Source organism: Phyllobates terribilis, unplaced genomic scaffold (assembly GCF_046119375.1).
Source record: "Phyllobates terribilis strain yellow unplaced genomic scaffold, ASM4611937v1 Scaffold_13__5_contigs__length_258822181, whole genome shotgun sequence".
Lineage (NCBI taxonomy): Eukaryota > Metazoa > Chordata > Amphibia > Anura > Dendrobatidae > Phyllobates > Phyllobates terribilis.
Window position 1 is genome coordinate 27610799 of NW_027362773.1, and position 24462 is coordinate 27635260.

At 44.5% G+C, this 24462-nt stretch overlaps 1 protein-coding gene and 1 long non-coding RNA gene across 6 annotated transcripts in view; one reads left to right on the forward strand and one right to left on the reverse strand.

Annotated features, from left to right (window-relative positions):
* The window catches only part of LOC141173674 (uncharacterized), an 82550-nt gene that overhangs the window by 18157 nt on the left and 39931 nt on the right, over window positions 1-24462 (reverse strand). Inside the window, exons 1-2 of one of the 2 annotated variants that reach the window (XR_012252654.1) lie at window positions 9995-10117; window positions 7525-7706 (exon numbers count right to left, since the gene is read on the reverse strand). The exons of the other annotated variant lie outside the window; for it this stretch is intronic. This is a non-coding gene — a long non-coding RNA (uncharacterized lncRNA). Of the gene's footprint in view, window positions 1-7524; window positions 7707-9994; window positions 10118-24462 lie in introns of those variants that run through there. 2 annotated transcript variants of the gene reach the window in all.
* Window positions 10065-24462, forward strand: part of LOC141173673 (fatty acid desaturase 2-like) — a 32958-nt gene continuing 18560 nt past the window's right edge. Inside the window, exons 1-3 of one of the 4 annotated variants that reach the window (XM_073657991.1) lie at window positions 10065-10217; window positions 10958-11232; window positions 18366-18476. In XM_073657991.1, the coding sequence (XP_073514092.1) occupies window positions 11023-11232; window positions 18366-18476 (321 nt within the window). In that variant the 5' untranslated portion in view covers window positions 10065-10217; window positions 10958-11022. Of the gene's footprint in view, window positions 10218-10256; window positions 10450-10957; window positions 11233-18365; window positions 18477-24462 lie in introns of those variants that run through there. The other 3 variants (XM_073657992.1, XM_073657993.1, XM_073657994.1) reach the window with 3 other exon arrangements.

Consider the following 24462-nt stretch of genomic DNA (forward strand, 5'->3'; position numbering starts at 1 on the left):
TACCTGGAGATTTTGGCCAAGAACCTCCGCTCCTCCATCAAGGATCTTAAGATGGGTCGTAATTTCATCTTCCAACAAGACAACGACCCAAAGCACACAGCCAAGAAAACCAAGGCCTGGTTCAAGAGGGAAAAAGTCAAGGTGTTGGAGTGGCCTAGTCAGTCTCCTGACCTTAACCCAATTGAAAACTTGTGGAAGGAGCTCAAGAATAAAGTCCACATGAGACACCCAAAGAACCTAGATAACTTGGAGAAGATCTGCATGGAGGAGTGGGCCAAGATAACTCCACAGACCTGTGCCGGCCTGATCAGGTCTTATAAAAGACGATCATTAGCTGTAATTGCAAACAAGGGTTATTCCACAAAATATTAAACATAGGGGTTGTATAATAATTGACCCACACTTTTATGTTTAAAATTTAATAAAATTCAACTGAGCAACATAACTTTTTGGTTTGTAAGATTTATGCTTCATAAAACCTACTCTCGTTTGCAGTTTGAAGGCTCTAACTTATTTGCATCTTATCAAACCAGCTAAATCTGCAGGGGGTTGAATACTACTTGTAGGCACTGTATATATAAATCTGGTATTGCTGTAATCGTACCGACCCGACAAACAAATCGGTCTTATCACTTTTACCACACGGTGAACAGCGCAAAAAATAAAAACAATAACTGAATTGTTGTTTTTTTTTGATTCTGTGTCTGAAAAATCTTAATAAAAAGCGATCAAAAATTACTATATGCCCCAAAATGGTACCAAAAATCTGCAACTCGTCCCGCAAAAAATAAACCTTCATACAGCTCTGTTCACCAAAAAAATAAATAAGTTACAGCCCTCAGAATATAGTGACGAAAAAAACGACTTTTTATATAAAAAAAAAACATTTTTACTGTGTGATTGCAGCAAAACCTAAAACAAACATATAAATTTGGTATCGCTGTAATCGCATCGACCCGAAGATTAAATCCGCCTTATCACTTACACCGCACGGTGAACAGCAAAAAAAATAAAAATAAGGACTATTCTCGTACTGCTGTCTATTTGTTTATTTTGCCTCCAAAATTCCCCAAAACCGCAATTCAGACAAAACCCCAGATGGAACCACTCACTTACGAGGCCGATGGAGTCACTTTGGACTGGTCTCTGTTCCGGTGGTGTCCCGTCATTTTAGGCTTTTTTTAGCACACAAGTGTGGGTGACCACAGATCTGTGCATGCCTAAAAAGATGGAGACCACTGGAGCAGACGTCAAACAGACTCCAAAGTGTCCCCATCTGCCTCATTACGGTGGGTGGTTCCGTCAGGGGTTTCGTCTGAATCACATTTTTGTGAGATTTACACCGAAACCCCAACGTAAGTGCTCAGCGTAGACTGGCCATCCAGTCTTATTCTGGAAGCAATCGAAAATGATGTACCCCAAAATGTTACTAATAAAACCCCTAATTTATCCCACACAAAACCAGCCCCTTCTCAGGTTCGTCATCTGTCACTGGAACTATAGGGGGTCCCACGTTACTGATAGAACAAAGACTCTGGAAAAGCGACGGCTCCCACCCCCTCAAATAAAATCTAGTGAATTCTGCGCTCCCAAATTCAAATGTCCCCCTCTTTCTAAGCCCCACTGTTCCTAAACCGCAGTAAGTAGTCACATGTTTGGCATTATTGTAGAGGAGAGAGAGCACTTAACAATTTACGGGGTGTGTGTCACCAGGAGAAATGTATGGGTCTCTACAATATATGGGGGTACAATGTATGGGCACTAAACTGGCATATTTGGAATTCTCCAGGATAAAGCCCGGCGTGGATGTTACATAATAGTCACTGAAGCAGTAGATGAATTCATTGAGATGTGTAATTTCTACGATGGGGTCACTTTTCATTTTTTTCTGCTGTTCTGGCACCTTCGGGGCTCCACAAATGTCACTGACAAACTATTCTATCAAAATCTGTGCTCCAAAAGTCAAATAGTGCTCCTTCCTTCTCAGCCCTGACGTGTGGCCTAACAGTAATTTCTGATGACATATGGAGCATTTTTGCGTTCGGGAGAAATAGCATGACAAATTATGGGGGTCTGTTTTCTTCGATTATCCATTGTAAAAATTACAAATTTGGGCATAAAACTACATTTTCGTGAAAAAAATTAACATTTTCAATATGATGACCTAATGTCATCAAATTCTGTGTAGTACCTCTGGGTTCAAAATGCTCACTGTACCCCTGGATAAAATCCTTGAGTGGTCTAGTTTCCAAAATAGGGTAATTGTCGGGGTTTTCGCTGTTTAGGCATATCAGGGGCTCTCCAAATGTGACATGACGCCTGCAGACCATTCCATCAAAGTCTACTTTCCAAATGTCACTCCTTCCTTTCCAAGCCCTGCTGTGCACCCAAACAATAGTTTTCCCCTACATATGGGGTATCTCCATACTCAGGAGCAACTGCACAACAAATTTTGGGGTCCATTTTCTCCTGTTACCCTTATGAAAATAAAAAAAATTGGGGCTAAAAGTTAATTTTTGTGGTAAAAATGTGATTTTTTTATTTTCACTGCTCTACTTTATAAACTTTTGTGAAGCACCTGGGGGTTCAAGGTGTTCACCAGATATCTAGATACATTCCTCGAGGGGTCTAGTTTCCAAAATGGTGGGAACTTGTGGGGGTTTCCACTGTTTAGGGACATCAGGGGCTCTCCAACCGCAACATGGCATCCGCTCTCAATTCCAGCCATTTTTTGCATTCAAAAAGTCAAACAATGCTCCTTTCCTTCCGAACCTTGCACCCAAACAGTGGTTTTACCCTACATATGGGGTATTAGCGTACTCAGAAGAAATTGCACAACAAATTTTGGCGTCCATTTTCTCCTGTTACCATTGTGAAAATAAAAAAAAATGGGGCTCAAAGTACATTTTTGTGAAGAAAAATGTGATTTTTAATTTTCACGACTCTACGTTATAAACTCCTGTGAAGCACCTGGCGGTTCAAGGTTCTCACCACACATCTAGATAGATTCCTTTAGGGATCTAATTTCCAAATTGGGGTCACTTGTGGGGGGGTTTCCACTGTTTAGGAACATCAGGGGCTCTCCAAACGTAACATGGCATCCGCTCTCGATTCAAGTCAATTTTGTGTTCAAAAAGTCAAACGGTGCTTCTTCCCTTCCAAGTTCTGCCATGTGCCCAAACAGTGGTTTTCCCACACATATAGGGTATAAACTTACTCAGGATAAATTGCACAACAAATTTCATGGTCCACTTTCTCTCGTTACCCTTGTGAAAATAAAAAAATTTGGGTCTGAAGTAAACATTTTGTGAAAAAAGCTTAAATGTTCATTTTTTCCTTCCACGTTGCTTCAGTTCCTGTGAAGCATGTGAAGGGTTAATAAACTTCTTGAATGTGGTTTTGAGCACCTTGTGGGGTGTAGTTTTTAGAATGGTATCACTTTTGGGTATTTTCTGTCTGATAGACCTCTAAAAGTCACTTCAAATGTGACGTGGTCCGTTAAAAAATGATTTTGTAAATTTTGTTGGAAAAATGAGAAATCCCAGGTCAACTATTAACCCTTATAACTTCCTACCAAAAAAATGTTGTTTCAAAAATTGTGCTAATCTAAAATAGACATGTGGGAAATGTTATTTATTACCTATTTGTGTGACATATCTCTCTGATTTAAGGGCATAAGAATTCAAAGTTTGAAAATTGCAAGTTTCAAAATTTTCTCCAAATTTCCATTATTTTCACAATTAAACGCAAGTCATATTGAAGAAATTTTACCACTATCATGGAGTACAATATGTCACGCAAAAACAATCTCAGAATCAGTGGGATTCGTTGAAACGTTCCAGAGTCATTACCTCATAAAGTGACACTGGTCAGAATTGTAAAATTTGGCTTGAACATTAAGGACATAATTGGCTCGGTCACTAAGAGGTTAAAGCTCGGCTCATTTGTATGGGGAAGTTAGGAAAGATAGCTGATGAGACTGTTCAGATCACTGGAGGACACAGGCCTTGTTCACACCCTGCGTTCCCAATTTGTTTTTGCTGCAATCCAAAAGTGTGTTTTTGGAAAAACCTGGCAAAAAAAAGCATAATCAATGCATCATGTGAACAATGCTTAAACAGCATAATATGGCCTATATTGGAGTCAGAATGAGAGCGGAATACATATGTATACTGTATACAAGGAACACCTTCCTAAGATGTTTCTAGGAAAGAATTTTTGTGATTTTACATGATAAGATTTGATACTATTCTGGACAATAGCGATGTCGTTCTGTGTGGATCCATATTAGAGCAGTGAAAATTCAGGATTATTATTGGAAACTTCTGTAGTATACTGCCTAGCGCAAATGGAAATGTGGCTTGAATTGTACAATGTAACGGTCAACCAAATTTCACTCTATAGTGCAAGAAATATACGGTTGAAACCAGAAATGTACATACACTATATAAAAAGACACGTATCCATGTATTTCTCTAAGTTTACATATATTTCTTTAGTATTTGGTACCATTGCCCTTAAACTGAATGACTTGGGTCAGACGTTTGGGATATCCTTCCACAAAGCTTCTCACAATAGTTGGTCGGAATTTGGGCCCATTCCTCCTGACAAAACTGGTGTAACTGATCTAGGTTTGTAGGTCGCCTTGCTCGCACCTGCCTTTTCAGCTTTGCCCATACATTTTCAATAGGATTGAGATCAAGGCTTTGTGATGGCCACTTCAAAACATTGACTTTGTTATCCTTAAGCCACTGTGTTACCATTTTGGCAGTATGCTTCGGGTCATTGTCCATTTAGAAGACCTATTTCCACCCAAGCTTTTACTTCCTGGCTGATGTCCTGAGATGTTGCTTCAGTATTTACACATAATCTTCTTTTCTGATGATGCCATCTATTTTGTGAAGTCCTTCCTGCAGCAAAACAAACTCACGCCGCTGCCACCCCCGTGTTTCACAGTTGGGATGGTGTTCTTAGGTTCCAAGCTTCTCCCTTTTTCCTCCAAACATAACGATGGTCATTATGCCCAAAAAGTTAAATTTTAGTTTCATCAGACCACAGGACATGTCTCCAAAAATTAAGGTTTTTGTTCCTGTGTGCATTTGCAAACATTAATCTGGCTTTTTTACGTTTCTTTTGGAGTAATGGCTTTTTCCTGGCAGAGTGAACTTTCAGCCGATGTTGATACAGTACTCGTTTCACTGTGGATATTGACACAATCTTGCCAGCTTCTGCCATCATCTTCACAAGGTCTTTTGCTTTTGTCTTTGGGTTGATATGCATATGTCGGACCAAAGCACGTTCATCTCTGGGACACAGAACCTGTCTCCTTCCTTAGTGGTATGATGGATGGACATTCCTATCTTGTTTGTAGTTGTGCATAATTGTTTGTACAGATGAACGAGGCACCTTCAGATATCTTGAAATTGTACCCAAGGATGAGCCAGACTTGCGCAAGTCCATAATTCTCTTCCTGATATCTTGGCTGATTTCTTTAGACTTTCCCATGATGCTACATATAGAAGCAGTGTGTTTCAGGTGTGCATTAAAATACATCCACAGGTGTGTCTCTAATTAACTCAGAAGTTGCCACAAAGAAGCTTCCAAACACATGACATCATCATATGGGCATTCCAGAATTGTTTAAAGGCATAGTAATCTTAGTGTATGTAAACTTTTGACTTTGCAGTAATTAATAAAAAATGCCTTAAAACATTCTCTCTCTCTCATTATTCTGGCATTTGGCAAATATTAAAAATTATGGTAATCCTAATTGACCTAAAACGCAAAGGTTTATTCTGATTTCATGTCAGATATTGAGAAAAACATGTGTAGCGCCCCGAGGGTTCGGTCGCTACAGAGGTATTGCATCTCACCCAGAGGTGTGATATCTCACTTCCAGGTAAGAATGGAGTGTGGCTCAGGACCCTAACACCCACATGCACTACACCACATTTCCGGGGGACAGGGCGACAATGAGTGAGCACAACTGTCCCTGTCCCTGGCTAGAGTGGGGGGAGGGAACACCTAGAAAGGGGGAACCCAGTAGTGTGTGGGTGGGGAGAGTAGATCCAGGGTGCACTGTATAGAGGAGTATATAAGGTGGGCACCATCTTAGAGTGAGTGAGAGAAAAGAAAGCAGAGAGCAGAGAGAGAAGGAGGCTGGGAGCAGAGGCTCAGCATGGGCTCTGCTCCACAGGCAGGCCAAGTCTTAAGGCCTGGGCCTGGAGGAGAACGAAGGAAGGGAGAAGAACGGAGGAAGCTCTAGGAGAAGACTGAAGGGACCCCAGGGATGTGGACCGGCCAGCCGCCACCGCACGCCCGCCGCTACAAGAGTAGGGGGGTCAGGTCAAGAAAAGGGAACCGGATCCCTCATCTAGTGGAGGAGAGCAACTACCCTCAGCTAGCAACCGGAGGCCGTGGCATTGTACATGCACGGCCCCTCATTACACCCGTTAGGAAGGCACCATATAGGACCCAGGGAAACGGAACATACGTTTGCCCGCCAAGGCCCGAGGCAGCTGGACAGAAACGTGGTCAATTGTGGGGTACGACAGGCCAGAGAAAGGACACACGAAGGGGATCCTGAAAAGCACTCCAAAGGTGCCTGGGAGTTGGCCGAGCCCCTCACCTGGTGAGCACAGCACGACGTGGGCAGCCATCATCTGCAGAAGTGGCTTGGAGTGTAAAACTGTGAGTAAAGACCCTGAACTGCATCACTGGACTCTGAGTCATTACTGATGCTCCCGCGCACCATCACCCCCACCATCTGTACTCCCTGCCCTGAGGCTATACTCCTCCCGTGGGGAGTTATACTACCCCCTGCTGCGCACACAACATCAGACTCAGCGGTCTGCCCGCAGCGGCGGTTATCAGTGACCGCAATCCACGGGTGGCGTAGTCGGCCATTTAAGTATTACAAGAACCAAAGAGAGAGATCCGCCACTGGTTTGACCACCCTGAGCCACGGGACCGGGTCGCCGCCACGGAGACTACAACCCCCAGCGTTGCACAGAGACTCGGTTCCGGGTATTCCCCTACACACACACGGCCCAGGGGGCGCGTCACATGCATATGTGTCTTTTTATATACTGTATGTAAACTTCTGTTTTCAACTGTAGTGTACATTGATTTCTACAGTCAGTTACATTGGGTTATACATATCTGATATCTGCGACCAGATGCATTGTATGGTTAAACATGACCTGTCACCAGGTCAAAAGTAGGCAGTTTTTGCACTTATTTTATTCCCCCTATTTCTCTGAGTTTGCTGTTTGTTTGTTTTTTCTTTTTTTTTTCTTAAATCCACCATATGGTTCCAGAGATATGGGCCTTTTATTTAATGCTAATTTAGTATAGCCCTATAGTATAATGGTCCCCCCAAAGCCCTCATATAGTCTGATGTTCCCCTAAAGCACCAATACAGCATGATGTTCCCCCACATCCCCCGTACAGTATGACGTTCCCCCACTGCCCTAGTACAGTATGTTGGTCCCCCACAACCCACAAAAAAACCTTTACACTCACCTAATCCAGCTGCAGCCTGTCTCATCTTCTGTTTTGCAGTGAACGTAGTGCAGTGATGTCATCATGCTGAACGACATCCCCAGTGTCACAATTGATGCAGCCCACGGCCAGACCGGTCCATCTGGCATTTCCAAATTTGTTCGATGGCCGGTCTGGCAATGCCATTAAACAGCAATGAAAAACTGTACACACAAATAAATAGCAGCATTATAGAAACCATACACAGACAGTGCCTTGAACAAGTATTCATAGAACTTTTTCACATTTTTTCATGTTACACCCACAAACTTTAATAAATTTTTGGGGGATTTTATATGATATACCAACACAAAGTAGCAAGTATTTGTGAAGTGAAAAGGAAATGATACATGGTTTTCTAATTATTTAAAAAATATAAATCTGAAAAAGGTGACATGCATTTGAATTCAACCCCCTGTAGTTTGATACCCCTAAATACAATCCTATTGCCTCCAGAAGTCACATAATTAAACTGATTCCACCTGTGTGTAATTTATTATCAGTATAATTACAGATGTTCTGTGAAGGCATCAGAGGTTTGTTTGAGAACATTAGGGATAAAACTGTATCATAAAAACCAAGGAAAAGACCAGACAGGTCAGGGATAAAGTTGGGGAGAAGAGTAAAGCAGGGTTAGGTTATAAAAAAAATAGCCCAAGCTGTGAACATGTCACGGAACACTGTTCAATCCATCATTTAAAAATGGAAGGAGTACGGCACAACTGCCAACCTAACAATACATGGCGTCCGCCTAAACTGACAGCCCAAGCAAGGAGAGCACTAATTAGAGAAGCAGCCAAGGGGCCCATAGTCACTCTGGAGGAGCTGCAGAGATCCACAGCTCAGTGGGGAGAATCTGTCCACAGGACGACTATTACTCATATACTCCACCAATCTGACCTTTATGCCTTTATAGAAGAGTGATAAGAAGAAAGCCTTTTTGGAAAACAAGCCATAAGAAGTCCCATTTGCAGTGTGCAAAAAGCCATGTACGGGACACAGCGAACATGTGGAAGAAGGTGCTCTGTCCAGATGAGACCAAAGTACAACTTTTTGGGCTATATACAGAATGCTATGTGTGGAGGAAAACTAACATTACACATTGCCCTGAAAACACCATTCTCACCATCCGACAGGGTGGTGGCAACATTATGTTGTGGGGAGGCTTTTCTTCAGCAGGGACAGGGAAGCTGGTCAGAATTGACGTGAAGCTGGATGGAGCTAAATACAGGGCAATCCTGGAGTAAACCTGTTAGAGGCTGCAAAGACATGAGACTGGGGCACAGGTTCACCTTCCAGCAGGACAATGGCCCTAAACATCTTGCCAGAGCTACAATGGATGGTATAGATCAAAGCATATTCGTCTGTGAATGGCCCAGTCACAGTCCAGACCTACATCCCATTGAGAATCTGTGACAAGACTTGAAAATTGCTGTTCACAGACACCTCCATCCAATCTCCACCCAATTTTGAGCAAGAGTGCAAAAAATGGGCAAAAATGTCACCTCTATATGTGCAAAACTGGTAGAGACAGACCCCAAAAGACTGCAGCATTGCAATGAAAGATGGTCCTACAAAGCATTGACCCATGGGGGCTGAATACAAATGCACAGCTTTATATTTTTTAAATATTTAGAAGACCATGTATAACTTCACAAATACTTGCCTCTTTCTGTTGCTATATCACATAAAATCCAAATAAAGTATATTTAAGTTTGTGGGTGTAACGTGAAAAAAATTGGAAAAATTCACGAGGTATGAATACTTTTTGGAGGTATTATATACAGTGTAAATATCTGGGAATGGCCCATGAACCAATTCCCTAACATGGTTGCAGAATGTAACCATTATAAGCATCTGCTGCTGGATCTACAGGTCAGTGATAGAGAATTGGATGTCCTCACTATTGTTCAGTTCAGTTATTGGACTACTCCTGAAGTAAAGCTTCAGATATATTTGTTATGCTCATTTAAATGACCACTTCCAGCTCATTTAAAAAGTTGCCAGAGTGTCCAGTGTCTATAAAGTAGCCGATAAGTGTGTACAGGGCTGTGCAGGCCAGTGAGTGCTGGCTGCAGGGGTTATGTGCCCTGCTACAGTGTAGCTGACCCTGACTGACAGATCCCCCTCCGACCTCTGCATCTCCTGAGATAACCTGCTCTGGCATCTGTCTGCACTGTGCAATCTGAGCTGGCCCTCTAGCGCCCCCTACCACATTCAGTAGTATTGCACCCTGCACTGTCTCGCTTCCCTGTAATTTCTGAATTTCCATCAGCAGATGCACATTAACCCCTTATATTCCTATGGCAGACAGTGCCCCCCCCCCCCCTCATCACTGTCTCCTGAGCCTCTCTGCACTGACTAAGCCTCCCTTCCTTCTCTCCCCCCTTGCTCAGGTTGTCGGGGGTGTAATCTGTCTCCCCCCTCCAGCTAAAAAGGATAATTCCCTCACGTCCTCCAGCTTCGAAAGATCCACCAGGGCCAATGACTGGTAGGCTGCCCCTGGTCCCCGGGCTGTGATTGGTCCTCCTCCTCTGCTGATTGCCCTGGAAACCCTAAACAGGGGAGAGGAGGGGAGAGGAGGGGGAGGCTGCTGCGGGAGGAGGGAGAGGTGGGGACTGCCTGCAGCCGGCTACATGTGGAGCTGCCGGGGCTGAGAGCAGCAGGAGCCTCTGGTGAGTAGTAGCAGCAGGTGGAGGACAGGGGGGGACAAAGAGGCAAAGGGTAATAATGGGGGAGGGGGGTCAGGGGCAAGTGACAGAGGAGATGGAATATACAGGGGAGCCAGGCAGAGCAGTGACAGAGGATACAGGTGACACATATATGGGCTGTAATATAGAGGATATCACTGTAATATAAAGACTACAGGTGTTGTATAACATGCACTGGATATCACTTATGTAAAAGGTGAAGAAGTATAATATATCCTAGATAGTATGTAACTAATACTGAGCGTACAATGTAACACTATAGGTGCAGTATACCATCTATAGATACAGGGGCTATAGGTGTACGAGATAATATTCCTAAAATATGATGTGACGGTAAAATACAGAGTATACAGGTAAAATACAGAGTATATAGGTAAAATACAGAGTATACAGGTAAACTACAGAGTATACAGCTGTACTGTGCAGAGAGCAGGCACATAACACGGAGCACAGTACGGAGATACACGGACACCGCTGTAATGTAACAATGTGCTGGTGACAATACAAAACCGTAAATATTTACGGAAACATAATAAACAGCCAGTAATGTAAAGTGTCCTGCAATGGAGGAGCCCCGGACACTGTATACCTGCAATATAGATGATACAGGTGTGATACCCGAGCCACAGGGAAAGAGACAGGACAAGAGGCAAGGAGGACAGAAGGAGACTCAGGAGGATCTGCTAATACTTCTCATCCCACAGAGTGAAGAGGAGGCGGAGGAGGAGAGGGCAGGTTGGCACCAAGTGCCCCTCAGCGAGGATCTACCATGGGTAAGGGGGGGCAGAATGGAGAGGGCTGCAGCTCTGGATGTGTCAAGTCGGAGCCCCGATACTCCTGGGAAGAGGTGCAGAAACACAACACCAAGACCGACAAATGGCTGGTGATAGACCGCAAGGTGTACAACATCACTAACTGGGTGAAGAGGCATCCGGGGGGCCTGAGGGTCATCAGCCACTATGCCGGGGAGGACGCATCGGTGAGTGACCACCCTGACCGAGCCACCAAGCTGACACTTCTATGTACAGGACTGGCCAGCTGACATATGGCCTGCTATATAGTCTAATCACTATAATCTATTATCTATTCATCATTATCTATCTAATGTCTATATTGTATCTATCTATTATCTCCTATTTATCTATCTATCTATCTATCTACTGTCTATATCATATCTATCTATTATCTAGCCATCTATCTACGTATTATCTATCTAATGTCTATATTGTATCTATTTATATATTATCTCCTATTTATTATCTATTATCTATCTACTGTCTATATTATACCTAGCTATTATCTATCTATCTATCGAATGTCTCTATTCTGTCTATCTATGTATTATCTAGCTATCTAATGTCTATATTGTATCTATCTATTATCTCCTACTTATTATCTATGTATCTAACGGTTATATTCTATCTATCTATCTATCTATCTATCTATTATCTTTTACTTATTATCTATCTATCTATTATCTCCTACTTATTATCTATCTATCTAATCTATCTACTGTCTATATTATATCTATTATCTATCTATTTATCTATCTAATGTCTATATTATATCTATCTAATATCTATCTAGCTTATATCTATATTCTATCTATCTATCCATCTGATATCTATATTCTATCTGTCTATCTATCTATCTATCTATCTATCTATCTATCTATCTATCCATCCATCCATCACAGTTTCCCTGACATTTTTACCTCTACAGTGCTGCATCAGTTCTGTACACCCTCACATTATACTTTGCAAGTCAAATTTCTCTGAGGAGTCTCCATTGTGATGTATAGGAGTTTCCTAGTTCATCTTCATGTTGAGGATGTTTTTTTTTTACATATAATTTATTACATCCATTCCATGATATCACCAGCAGGACAGCTCTCCTATCTCTCTGCATTGTCTTTTGTCTCTTACTGCATTGTGCCTGGTTTGGTAATATCACTTGTACTTGTTTTTGCTGGTAGAACTTATTTTCTAACATGACTATAATCTGCAAATAAAATCAAACTAACCAAATAACTATTTTGACTTTGAAGCTAGAAAATAGAATTGTCTGTGTGTAAATCTGCACTGCTAACAATAGGCTAGGAACCATAAATATCAAGAATCTCTCAAAATTTTGAAGAATCTAATTTGTATCACCAGTAGTTAGTTATCTGACCATACAAATATCAGATAAATTTAACATTTCAACAAAGGAAAAGATGAGTGGAAGAAACAAATTTTATACAATAAAATTAATGCTTGATCGTGCATATATGAAGAAAAGGTTATACCATTTTTCCCAGATATAGCACCTCACTTGTCTATAGGTTGTATGGTGCACAGATTAATGGATATACTACTGATTTTCAAACCACAGCATGCTCCAAATGTCATGGATTTGTTCCATGTTCACCACAGATTTCACCCCTTAGCATTCTATACATGTGGATTTTGTTGCAGATTTCTTGTCATTTCTGAAATGTAAATCTCTGTTGTATGTGAACATGGTCAATGTCGCACTGTTGTATGAGATTTGGCTTAAAAGATTTGCAGGGAGAGCAGTTGGGGTAATTTGCACTAGAGAGATATCCAGTAATCACTGAGTGTCGGTCATTGTTTCTTCATTATGGAATTATATTCTTATTTACTGTCAAGAAGTAAATATATTTACACAAATTGTAAATGTTTGCATACCTTTGTTAAAGTAAAATGAATTATAAAAAAAAATTACACCTTAAAAATGTTAAGCATTACTTGACAACCCCTTCTTAAAGGCTAACATATCCCAGAAAAACATATACTTAGTGTCAGACTGTGGTGCCAAGGACTCATCAGTAACACTGACTCTGGAGGCCCACTGCTCAGCTACATAATAATCTTTTATTTTATTTATTTATTAATCTTTTTATTTATATAGCGCCAACATATTCCGCAAATATTACATTACCCTCATTCACAAATTTACTTCTGCTTCTATATAATAATAAAATGGGTAGTTTGTTAAAGAGTTTAGAGTTTAATTTTGCTCCAGTTGTTCTCCTAAGCAATTCCTTTTTTTATCAAATCTGTTATACTGTCCCATAATTATGAGCCTTTGCTCACACTCTGGGGGTGTATCTTTAGACTGCTCTGCATTATTACATCGTGAGCAGCACCATTTTGGCAAAAAACATGAAGAGTACCACCAAATAAAAAGTCTCATATCTATGAGACAGTATAACGGATTTATTAAAAAAAAATACTCAGGGGAGCAGCAGGAATAAAATAAGAGCAAAAGCTGGCCACTTTTGACCTGGTGACAGGTTCTCTTTAAATGAATGATGAGATGCTGACCTTGTACATATTGAATCAAGTATATCAAGTGGTAACTCTTGCTCATATAAGAGGGCAGGGGGGCCTATTCCTGCAAAGGGGCCCTGAGGGGGATTTACCTGTTCCCATGTGGGCCAATTTATATACTCACCTGACTGATGCCACTCCTGCAATGTTGGCGATATGTCCCCCAGCGATCTCATGACATTGTTTATATCATGTGACCGCTGCAGCCTACCAGTAGCCACTGATTAGGTGCAGCGTTCACAGTTGCTTTTGGAGAACAGTGAACGGAGCTCTAGCAATGTTACATGACCACCTGGAGACACAATGCCGACATTACAGGAGTGGTGCCAGTCCGGGAGGTGAGTATGGGTTTTACTATTTAAATTGGGGCACCTTAGCATTTAAGAAGCGGTTGTCCAGTATTGAACAACCAGTTCAAATAGAAAAATAAATCCAAAAAAGTTCTTCAGTTGTCATAATTTGTCAAAATGGTAAAAAAAACTCGAGGAGATTTCTCATTTTATACAATTATGGCTCACTTGCTTAGTTGTTTCTGTGACTTCAATAGGCTTTAGTGAAAATGGAAATCCCTTACCTCCCAACTATGAGACATATTTCTGTGGATATGTCATAAATGAAGCTAGATGACAGCCAATGCTAAGCTATAGCCATAGGATATGCCAAAAATGTCTGATAGGTGTGGGCCGGATCCTATCTCTCTCTCCATAATCAGGTCTCCCGTCTCCATGCTACCTGGTGATGCAGTCGCTGCACTTGATTAGTTGCTCTGTTGTATATAAAACTCCAATGGAAGACAATGGAGAGAGACTCATATGAGCTGCACCTCTCCACTGTCTGCGGTCCCAGCACTACACAGAGTGGTGGGAGTTGTTCCGTCATTTATCAGACTTTTATAGTATATCTTGTGGTTTACCATAAATGCCTAAGATGGGAATAACACTTTAACAATTTGCTTGTGCGCAATCATAAGCAGATTTGATGTTTTGGATTCTGGAAAAGTTGTGGAAAGCTCTTCGACAGGTTATATTAATTGTAATATAGCTTTTTAAAGGGGTTTGCCAGGACTATTTGATTTTTTTACTATGGGCTTAAGAACTATCAGGCAGGAAGTTGCTAACTACCTTCGTCTTCTTCCAAGTGCAGGTTTCTGAGTGCACACAGCGGTCACAGAAAACTTCTGCTGGCGATTCTGCAGCTTCCGCTGATGTAACGTGGACAGATCAGCGGCTTCTCTTTTCCCTCTGCTCTATTGATGGGGCATGACTGCCGGTGTCATGCTGATTGAAAGCCGACTCCCCGCTGCCTAACTGCAGGAAGCCAGCGGTCAGTCAGAATGACATCGGCAGAGCAGCCCAAAAGAGGAAGAGCTGCTCTGTTGACGTGAAGCAGCAGAATTGCCGGCAGGATTGGTCCGTGACTGATCTGAGATGGCGCCCGGTAGAACAGGCTGGTAGTTAACAACTTTCCTGTTTATTCATTCTTAGGCCCATAGTAAAAAAAAAATCAAATAGTCCTAGATAACCTCTTTAAGAAACACACAATTTCAGTGGCATAATTTGAAGCTCATGTGCTCCAATGCAAATTCCCCAATGAGGACCCCAACTATCATGGGTCATTATTAGTACTGGATTTCCTAATTGGCCCACTGAACTCCTCTAGGCTCTAGGACTTGGATGTGACTGCAATCCCTGCACCCATTATAATTACGCCCTGCATACAATGAATCCTATGAATCATTTGTGAATCATCCACAGCTCATAAAATACAAAATAATGTAAAACAAATAGAAAATTCTTATAACTTTGCTCAGAATCACATGTTGGCCTTCCTATCATTCATGGATTGTTTGCCCATCAGAGGCAGCATGTAATATGTAGGAGGAAGCATTGGTCCATGAAATGTTACATTGTATCTATTTTATTTTTAGTGTGCAAATTACATCTGCTGGTTTGGTGTGCTGAAGTCAGTGCAGTGCTGTATAATTAGTAATGACTGCCGGTTATTGTGCCGGGTACTGTAAAACATTTATGAGCTCAGCAGCATCGATTATGTATTTATACAGTACATATGAAATTTCTTTCCCTAGACACATGTCTAATTCTTAAGGTGTTTGGGGCAGTAAACTTTAAAGCAAAAAAAAAAAAAAAAAAAATATATATATATATATATATATATATATATATGTGTGTATATACTATATATATTTAAATATATCATATAATGCAAAGAAGCATTGGGTCAATTTTACTGGTGTACCAGGATCTCAGATTCCATATTCTTCAATGACATATACAGATCTAGCTTGATCTCAAAATATATCTTATCTATCTAAACCTTTTCCATCTATCTATCTAAAATGTATCTTTTCTTTGGAAGTTATGGCACAGACGTTTCATAAATATGGCCATCGGCTCTAGTGCTAAATTTCCTTTTATCAAAGGAAATCAGTCAGCAGGATCAGCCCTCCTAAACCGTCTATATGAAGATATAGGTCATAGAAAACTGAATAAAATGATACCTTGATATTTGCGATCTGTTGTCTTTTTCCAGAGAAATACACATTTTTCTCAATATGTAAATGAGCTGTTAAAATCTATGGGCCGGATATAGATCTCCCCGAAGAATCTGCCTCCGGACCTTATTGTAAATGAAAGGGGATGTTACCAGTATGAGACATGTAATGACTGACAGTCTGCTCTGCTGATCTACATGTCTCACACTGGTAACGCTCCCTTTCATTTAAACTAATCTCAGATTCTCAGAGAGATCTATGTCCGACCCATAGATCTTAACAGCTCATTTACATATTGAGAAAAATGTGGGTTCCTCTGGAATAAGACATCGGATCGCAAATATCAAGGTATCATTTTATTCAAATTTCTATGCTGTACATGCTCATATGAATGGATGAGGAGGATTGATCCTACTGACAGGTTCCCTTTAAGATTTGTGAGATCATGAAAAAAATCCAAACTCCCATCAGAGTATTAGATCCACATGTGAAGTCACTCTAAGCCCTGACATGTCCATATTTTCACTTGACTGAATAATGTGACATACACACATTTACTGGCCAGCAGTTAGTATTTGGATGTGCTTGGATCTGAGAATATGCATATTCTAGGAGTAAGACCTGTGCCACAACGGGGGGCTTGTAAGCTCTGTGGTTTGGTATAGACAGCTGGCGTTACCAGCATGTGGACAAGGTCTGTCCTGGGGAGTGCCCCTGACTGTGGCTCATTGAGGACAACGGCTGCGGAGAACTGCAAGGGCGAGGTTACTCTAGTTCATAGCAGCGCAGGCAACTAAAGATCAGTTTCTGGAGGGGAAACCAGAGGGAAGACTGAAGAGAAGATTATAAAATCAATAGAGCTTCATTGTGTTGAATAATATTATACAACTGCAAAGAACACAAACCAATAGCAATAAACAAGAAACAATACATGACGGAATTAAAATGCACTGCCTCACTGTATCCTGAACAATGACAGATGACAAAGGACTTCAGCTCGAGCACAACCAAATCTGATGTTTGTTACGTCCTACCCATGTAGCGCCAAGTAGATTTCTCCCAATGTACCTTGTGTCACCATTTTATTAAATTAAGTAATGATAAGTACTGAGCAGTGCTTGTCCGTACAGGAGATGTATGGAGAGGTGTAGGGATACAATTTTATGTGGGGGTCTCTTGACGATAAGTGAGTTCAGGATTCTGTTTGCTACTGTGCACAGAGCGCACATCTATTGGTCTCAGGAATAATATCTTTAAATAATTTCTGCTAGGAAGAATGAACATCGTATGTTCCGTTATTGATTTGCATTGACATGATTATGAGGTTTTTTTTGACCATGTTAGATGGTAATATACTAATGGTAATATTATATACTAGATGCTATGATAAGGATGTCCCTGTATGTTCTAAAAATTTATTTATGACATAGCGCACACTGTATGTAAATTACTGTTCAATTGTCATCCAGGTGGTCCCGCTATCCTGGGAAGTCTGGTCTCTAAACATGCTTTTCCAGGTTTGATTGACTTCTCACAGGAACTGGCTTCTAATGACATATTTCAGCCTGTGGGAGACGCCATTGAGGAAAGGCAATGCATGACTCCTCTGGATAGGGACACCACCTAGATTTATTTAATTATCTTACTCACTAAGGGCACAGTCAGACTGCCTTACAATTGGAACAGAAATCGGACTGGCCAGCGGCTCTACCCACCCAAGCCTGACAGCTGCATGGAAATGTATGAAGCTGTCACGCTCAGGTCCGTAGAGTCTCCGGCCAGTCCATGCATTGAGGTTCGATCTTGGTCTGATTTATACGGCCATCTGCTCACTTATATAGCGCCATCATATTTCACAGCGCTTTACAGACATCATCATCACTGTCCCCATTGGGGCTCACAATCTACATGAATGGTAATTTACATACAGAGTGCTCAATGTTTTAAATTTATGTCCAAATTATTTAGGGTATCTTTGTAATGCTATAACCATCCAGTACAGGCGCCTAGAAACTTGTGAATGGTTCCCATTAACGCACTGGTGAACACAGGCAGAAAAGGGCCCTTGTGATTGAACAATATATGGGTCCTTTGCAGTCCTAGAACTCCTCATAATGCACAATTCTACCTGTTTTAGAGGTGGAGATGGGCCCCTTACCTCTTGGGCCCCTGTTGCACCAATGATATGTCCGTCTTTGCCTTAACATTTTTATTAGGATTTATCCATCATATTAATTATATTTATCTGATTTATTTCTTGTTTAGGAAGCTTTCCAAGCTTTTCATCCAGATCTTACTTTTGTGAGAAAATTTCTTAAGCCTCTGTATGTTGGCGAACTAGAAGAGAATGAGCCCAGTCAGGACCGAGGGAAAAATGTGAGTATGTAAGAGATTTATCAGATGATTCACTATATCATTATTTACCAAGTGCTTCACTGCATTGATTAAAGCTACAGGAGAGATTTCCAGAAAGTCTGCGGCATACCCTCTAATACCTATAAAATCCAGTAAGACCAATGACAGCAAAAAGCAGCAGCAAAAGGAAATGGGAAGGAACATGACTTCAGGATTAGCCTACGAAGGATTTACCATGGAGAAATGTAGCACCCTGAGGACTCGGCTGCTACAGGGGTATTGCACCTCGACCCAGAGGTGTGGTATTCCACTCCCGGGTAAGGATGGAGTGTGGAACTGAGCTTAGTAGGCTGCATGCACTACATACATCCCATTTCCGGGGGACAGAACAACGGTACTCCCACCAGTATATGTGCAGGTACGACAGCGTCTGTCCCTGGCTGGAGTGGGAGGGGGGTGGAACATCCCAGTAGTGTAGGGGCAGATAGGGGGAGTAGTCTGGGTAAAGCTAGGAGCCCATTGGGTGCTGGTCACCTGGGTTCACACATAGAGGGAGTATATAAGGTGGGCACCATCTTAGGACAGGGTCGAGTTCAGCCTGAGGAGAAGCAGAGCAGAGGAGCTCAGCCAGGAGGGCTGACAGGGAGCTGTGGCTCCGGCTGGGCCCAGCTCCAGGAGCAAGGCCTGCAGACAGAGAGAGAGAGGAGTAAGAAGGACCCAGAGAGAAAGACAGAGGGAACCCCAAGAACCCAGAAACAGACCAGAAAGGGTGAAGGGTTGGCAGAAAAGGGCACCGGATCCCAAGCTGGCAGAGGCAGAAGTAACCCTTAACCAGGAACCGGAGGTCGTGGTCAAGTTTTGCCACGACCCTCACCATATCCACCAGGAAGGCACACCACGAGTAGGGCCAGGGAAGCCAGAGAAGGTTCAACCACTAAGAGGCCCGAGGGAGCCAGACAAAGGTGGATCCCTGGTGGGGACGGCCAGGAGAAAGAGAGTGAGAGGGAAGCTCAGGACCACGCTCCGGAACTGCCTGGGGGTTAGCCGAGTCCAGGACCTGGTGGACGCAGCACGGCTCGGGTGGTCACTCAAGGCCAGAGTGACTGAGAGAACACCAGTGAGTAAAAACCCTGAAACTGCATCTCCTGACTCTGACTCTTCTTACTGCACCGTCACAACCCTCATCATCTACACCTGCTGCCCTGAGGCCATACCTCTCCCGTTGGGGGTTATACCATCACTGCTGCACATATACCACCGGCCTCAGCGGACTGCTCTGCAGCGGCGGCTTCAAAGCCGCACTCAACGGGTGGCGTAGTCAATCAAATTAACATCTACTGCCATAGACTGCCACTTAGTTTGACACCCTGGGCACGGACCGGGTCACCGCCACAAGGACTACTACCCCCATACAGATCCGGCTCCGGGTATCCCTTGAACACGGCCCAGGGGGCGCGTCAACTTTTGGCGTAGTCGGCAGGATAACGTGCCCGCAACCACCGGGTACTGCGTGCCTGAAGAAAAGTTCACATTTACCTCAAAAAGAAGTCTCCCGCCAATTCCGGAGGGTCCCCGCCATCGGACGCCATGTCGGATCGTTTCCCGCCGTTTGCCCGCCATCTGCAGTCTTTTCCCGCCATCCACAGAGTTTCCCGCCATTGGGAAGCGGTTCCCGCCATCTGAGAAGATTTCCCGCCCTGGCAGAGCGTACGCCATTATGGGCGTGCCAGAGGATGGCAAGAGGCCACCTCCCATCGTGGGCCAGGACCAAGAATGGCGCCAAAAACGAAGACCGCCCCCACCAGCAGAGACTGCAATGATTGAGATGTCCATCAGCGTGGGGGGTCTGCCCCTGGAACTGACAATCACCACGTTGCCCCAGGACCGCCCTCAATGGGGGCGGATACAGAACAAAACAGAGAAGATGGGTGCAGCCTGGAGGAGTCTGGAGAAGCCGTACCCGGCGATGGAGGGAGAGTCAGGCAGCACCGACCCTGTGGTCAGGAGCCTGTTGCAAGCTACCACTCCACAAGACCTGGTGGAGATCCTGGCACAGCTCCCCCGAGACCGGGAGCGTGCACAGACCGCGCTGGAGGGCCTCGCACGGAGGATGGCCCAGGTGCAGCGAGAAACGCTGACGGAGTGGAGCAGGGAGATGGCCCAGCAGGCTGGAACCTGCCAGCGAAGCACACCACCCGCAACGAGGAGCACGCCTGCCCCTGAAGAGGATGCAGAAGGGACGGAGGCCGGAGACGACGCCGCAGAGGGAGCTGAAGAGACGGAGGTAAGTAAAGGGGACGTCACTACCCCAAGCCCGGCCACCGTAAGCCTACCCCCGCTCCCCGTCGCAGAGCCTGAAATCCCACCGATCGTGCCCGTTGCCGCACCGCTACCGCTCCAGACTAGGCCTCAAGCAGGAGCCGCGGCCACGCCTCTTGCGACGTCACGCGCCTCAACCCTGAGCGCGGCCAAGCAGGAGACGCCACCGGCCTGGTCGCAGGGCCGAGTACCCCCGGGCGCCGCAGTACCAACAGCGCCCTCTGCCGAGCCACCGGCCTGGTCGCAAGGTCAAGTAAACCTGGGCGCCGCTACCACCACCGCGCCCTCAACTTCCACTGTGCCGCACCTGGGTGAGGACTTGTTTGCCCAGCACACTTGCCCGGATGGGCAGCCCTTTGTGTGGCCACCGGAGTACCACCATCCCCGACTCCGGAAAGAAAGACCCCTGGATGAGCCCCTGATCCCGGCTCCGGCGCCCGCCAAGATCACCCCACTCTCGTTGGAGGAAGCGCAGTTTGCGTGGGACCCCACTGGAGGAGACCTCATCGGGTTCACTCAAGAGACCCGGGCGGCCGCAGCCCAGCGAGCAGAGTGCTGCCGGCAGCAATTAAAGGTTTTCGACCGGGAACGACGAGAGAGACGGGTCCGCGAGGAGCGGCTGCAAGTAAAGAGTGCAGAACAAAAGAGCCGGACCCGAAGGAACCCCCGTGCAGCCCACGGTCCCCGTGCCACCGGGACTGTAATTAAATTCCAACTGCAGCACGGTTGGGGCTTCATCAGAGATCATCACACCCCCGGCGACGTCTTCGTGACCAGAAGAGATGTCGAGTCCCACCTACCGGAGGGACACAGAGGTCGTGACCTTTACCTGGGTGATGAGGTCACCTTTACCCGGCACCAATGTGCCAAAGGACCCTATGCCCTTCATGTACACCGGCTGACAGAGGAAGAGCTGAGGTGTCAGGAGGAGCAAGAGGACCCGGACGGGTCTGAAGGGTACACGGAGGAAGTATTAGGAGGACGCCGCTACTAAAGTACGGTAAATGGAACTGTAAAATAGTTACCCGTCAGGGTACAGGAACTGTTACCATTATAGTCCCCGTTGGGACCAGAAAATTAAACTGTTACCCGTATGTCCCTTTATCCCACTGGCCGAGGACTGAGAGCGGTCATTCTTTCCTCATCCCACTGGCCGAGGACTGAGAGCGGCCACCTCCCCTTGTATATAGTTGCGCTTTCTAAAGCGCCCCCTACTGGTTTTATAAGGAACTGTGTTTTTTCCAGAAGAGACTGTTGCACTTTACCCGGTCACAAGTTGCACCGTGGCCGGAGGAACAAGAATGTTTATAATGAAAAGTTTTATATGAAGAGTTTATTGCTGCTGATAATATATATAGTGTTTTATATGTTTATGATGTTTTGAAAAAAATTGTATGTTTTTGGAATGTTTATTCTTTTACAGCCCGAGGACGTGCTGTGATTTACCAGGGGGGAATGTAGCACCCTGAGGACTCGGCTGCTACAGGGGTATTGCACCTCGACCCAGAGGTGTAGTATTCCACTCCCGGGTAAGGATGGAGTGTGGAACTGAGCTTAGTAGGCTGCATGCACTACATAATCCCATTTCCGGGGGACAGAACAACGGTACTCCCACCAGTATATGTGCAGGTACGACAGCGTCTGTCCCTGGCTGGAGTGGGAGGGGGGTGGAACATCCCAGTAGTGTAGGGGCAGATAGGGGGAGTAGTCTGGGTAAAGCTAGGAGCCCATTGGGTGCTGGTCACCTGGGTTCACACATAGAGGGAGTATATAAGGTGGGCACCATCTTAGGACAGGGTCGAGTTCAGCCTGAGGAGAAGCAGAGCAGAGGAGCTCAGCCAGGAGGGCTGACAGGGAGCTGTGGCTCCGGCTGGGCCCAGCTCCAGGAGCAAGGCCTGCAGAGAGAGAGAGAGAGGAGTAAGAAGGACCCAGAGAGAAAGACAGAGGGAACCCCAAGAACCCAGAAACAGACCAGAAAGGGTGAAGGTTTGGCAGAAAAGGGCACCGGATCCCAAGCTGGCAGAGGCAGAAGTAACCCTTAACCAGGAACCGGAGGTCGTGGTCAAGTTTTGCCACGACCCTCACCATATCCACCAGGAAGGCACACCACGAGTAGGGCCAGGGAAGCCAGAGAAGGTTCAACCACTAAGAGGCCCGAGGGAGCCGGACAAAGGTGGATCCCTGGTGGGGACGGCCAGGAGAAAGAGAGTGAGAGGGAAGCTCAGGACCACGCTCCGGAACTGCCTGGGGGTTAGCCGAGTCCAGGACCTGGTGGACGCAGCACGGCTCGGGTGGTCACTCAAGGCCAGAGTGACTGAGAGAACACCAGTGAGTAAAAACCCTGAAACTGCATCTCCTGACTCTGACTCTTCTTACTGCACCGTCACAACCCTCATCATCTACACCTGCTGCCCTGAGGCCATACCTCTCCCGTTGGGGGTTATACCATCACTGCTGCACATATACCACCGGCCTCAGCGGACTGCTCTGCAGCGGCGGCTTCAAAGCCGCACTCAACGGGTGGCGTAGTCAATCAAATTAACATCTACTGCCATAGACTGCCACTTAGTTTGACACCCTGGGCACGGACCGGGTCACCGCCACAAGGACTACTACCCCCATACAGATCCGGCTCCGGGTATCCCTTGAACACGGCCCAGGGGGCGCGTCAGAAACATAAGTCTGCAGGGGAGCTGTAAACACAAAGAAAGCATGTAAAGAGGTTGTCCTGGCTTCTGATATTGATGACTTATCCTTAGGATCATCAATAACGGATGGGTGGGGGTTGACCCTTGATCAGCTGTTTTCAGCTCTGGCGGTGGTCAGATGTAAACTGTGAACAGAACTAGAACAAATCCTGATCCATTCACTGTGTAGTGGCCATTACTGAAAATTGCAGCTCAGCTCCTATTCACTTCAAAAGGAGCCAAGCTGCAATTCTCATCTCAATGGCTGGACTGTTCTGGCTACTTTCTTGGTTTACATCCAGCTGCCACCCGAGCTGAAGACAACCATCTATTTTGTTCTATTTGAAGCTGATCCAGTAAGCAAAAAACTGATCCATTTCAAATGAAAGAAAAACTGATGACTATTTAACGGATCTGTTGTCCATAGACTTCAATATTAAAAAAAAACAGATCCAGTTGAAATCAGTTTTTTTTAGCTGGACAAAAAAGTTGTGTCTGCACAACTTTTTTGTTAACGAATTGCTGCCAGATCCATTCTGATGATTACCGGACATGTGAACATAGCCTTACAAATATGTGTATTCTCTGAGGTAACTTTTTATTGCAGACCTGGTAGTCTTTAATGCTATCATGCACCATACTGGTAAGTGTCCGCTGGGCATGGCCAAGCTAGGATAGTGCCCTCTTTCTTGCAAGTAATCTCTTCCCAATAGTTCTCCTTTCATCTTGATTGACCAGTCTATTGTTCTTTTACATCTTCATTCTTTGCACTGAAATCCTGCCCCTGTGCCGTACATTCTGGGGCAGTGCATGTCAGGAACTTTCCATGTTCTTTTACTGAGAACAATTTTTTACTGAGCGCAAAATAGACACCTGACAGCACAGCGCAAGGTGGCATTAAAGCTGATGTTCTCCACTATTCTACCGCTATGAACATTAACACCAGTATTTATCCAATTCTTTTTAAGCTGTGGTAGTGGTTAGGGAGGCTAAAGTCTTCT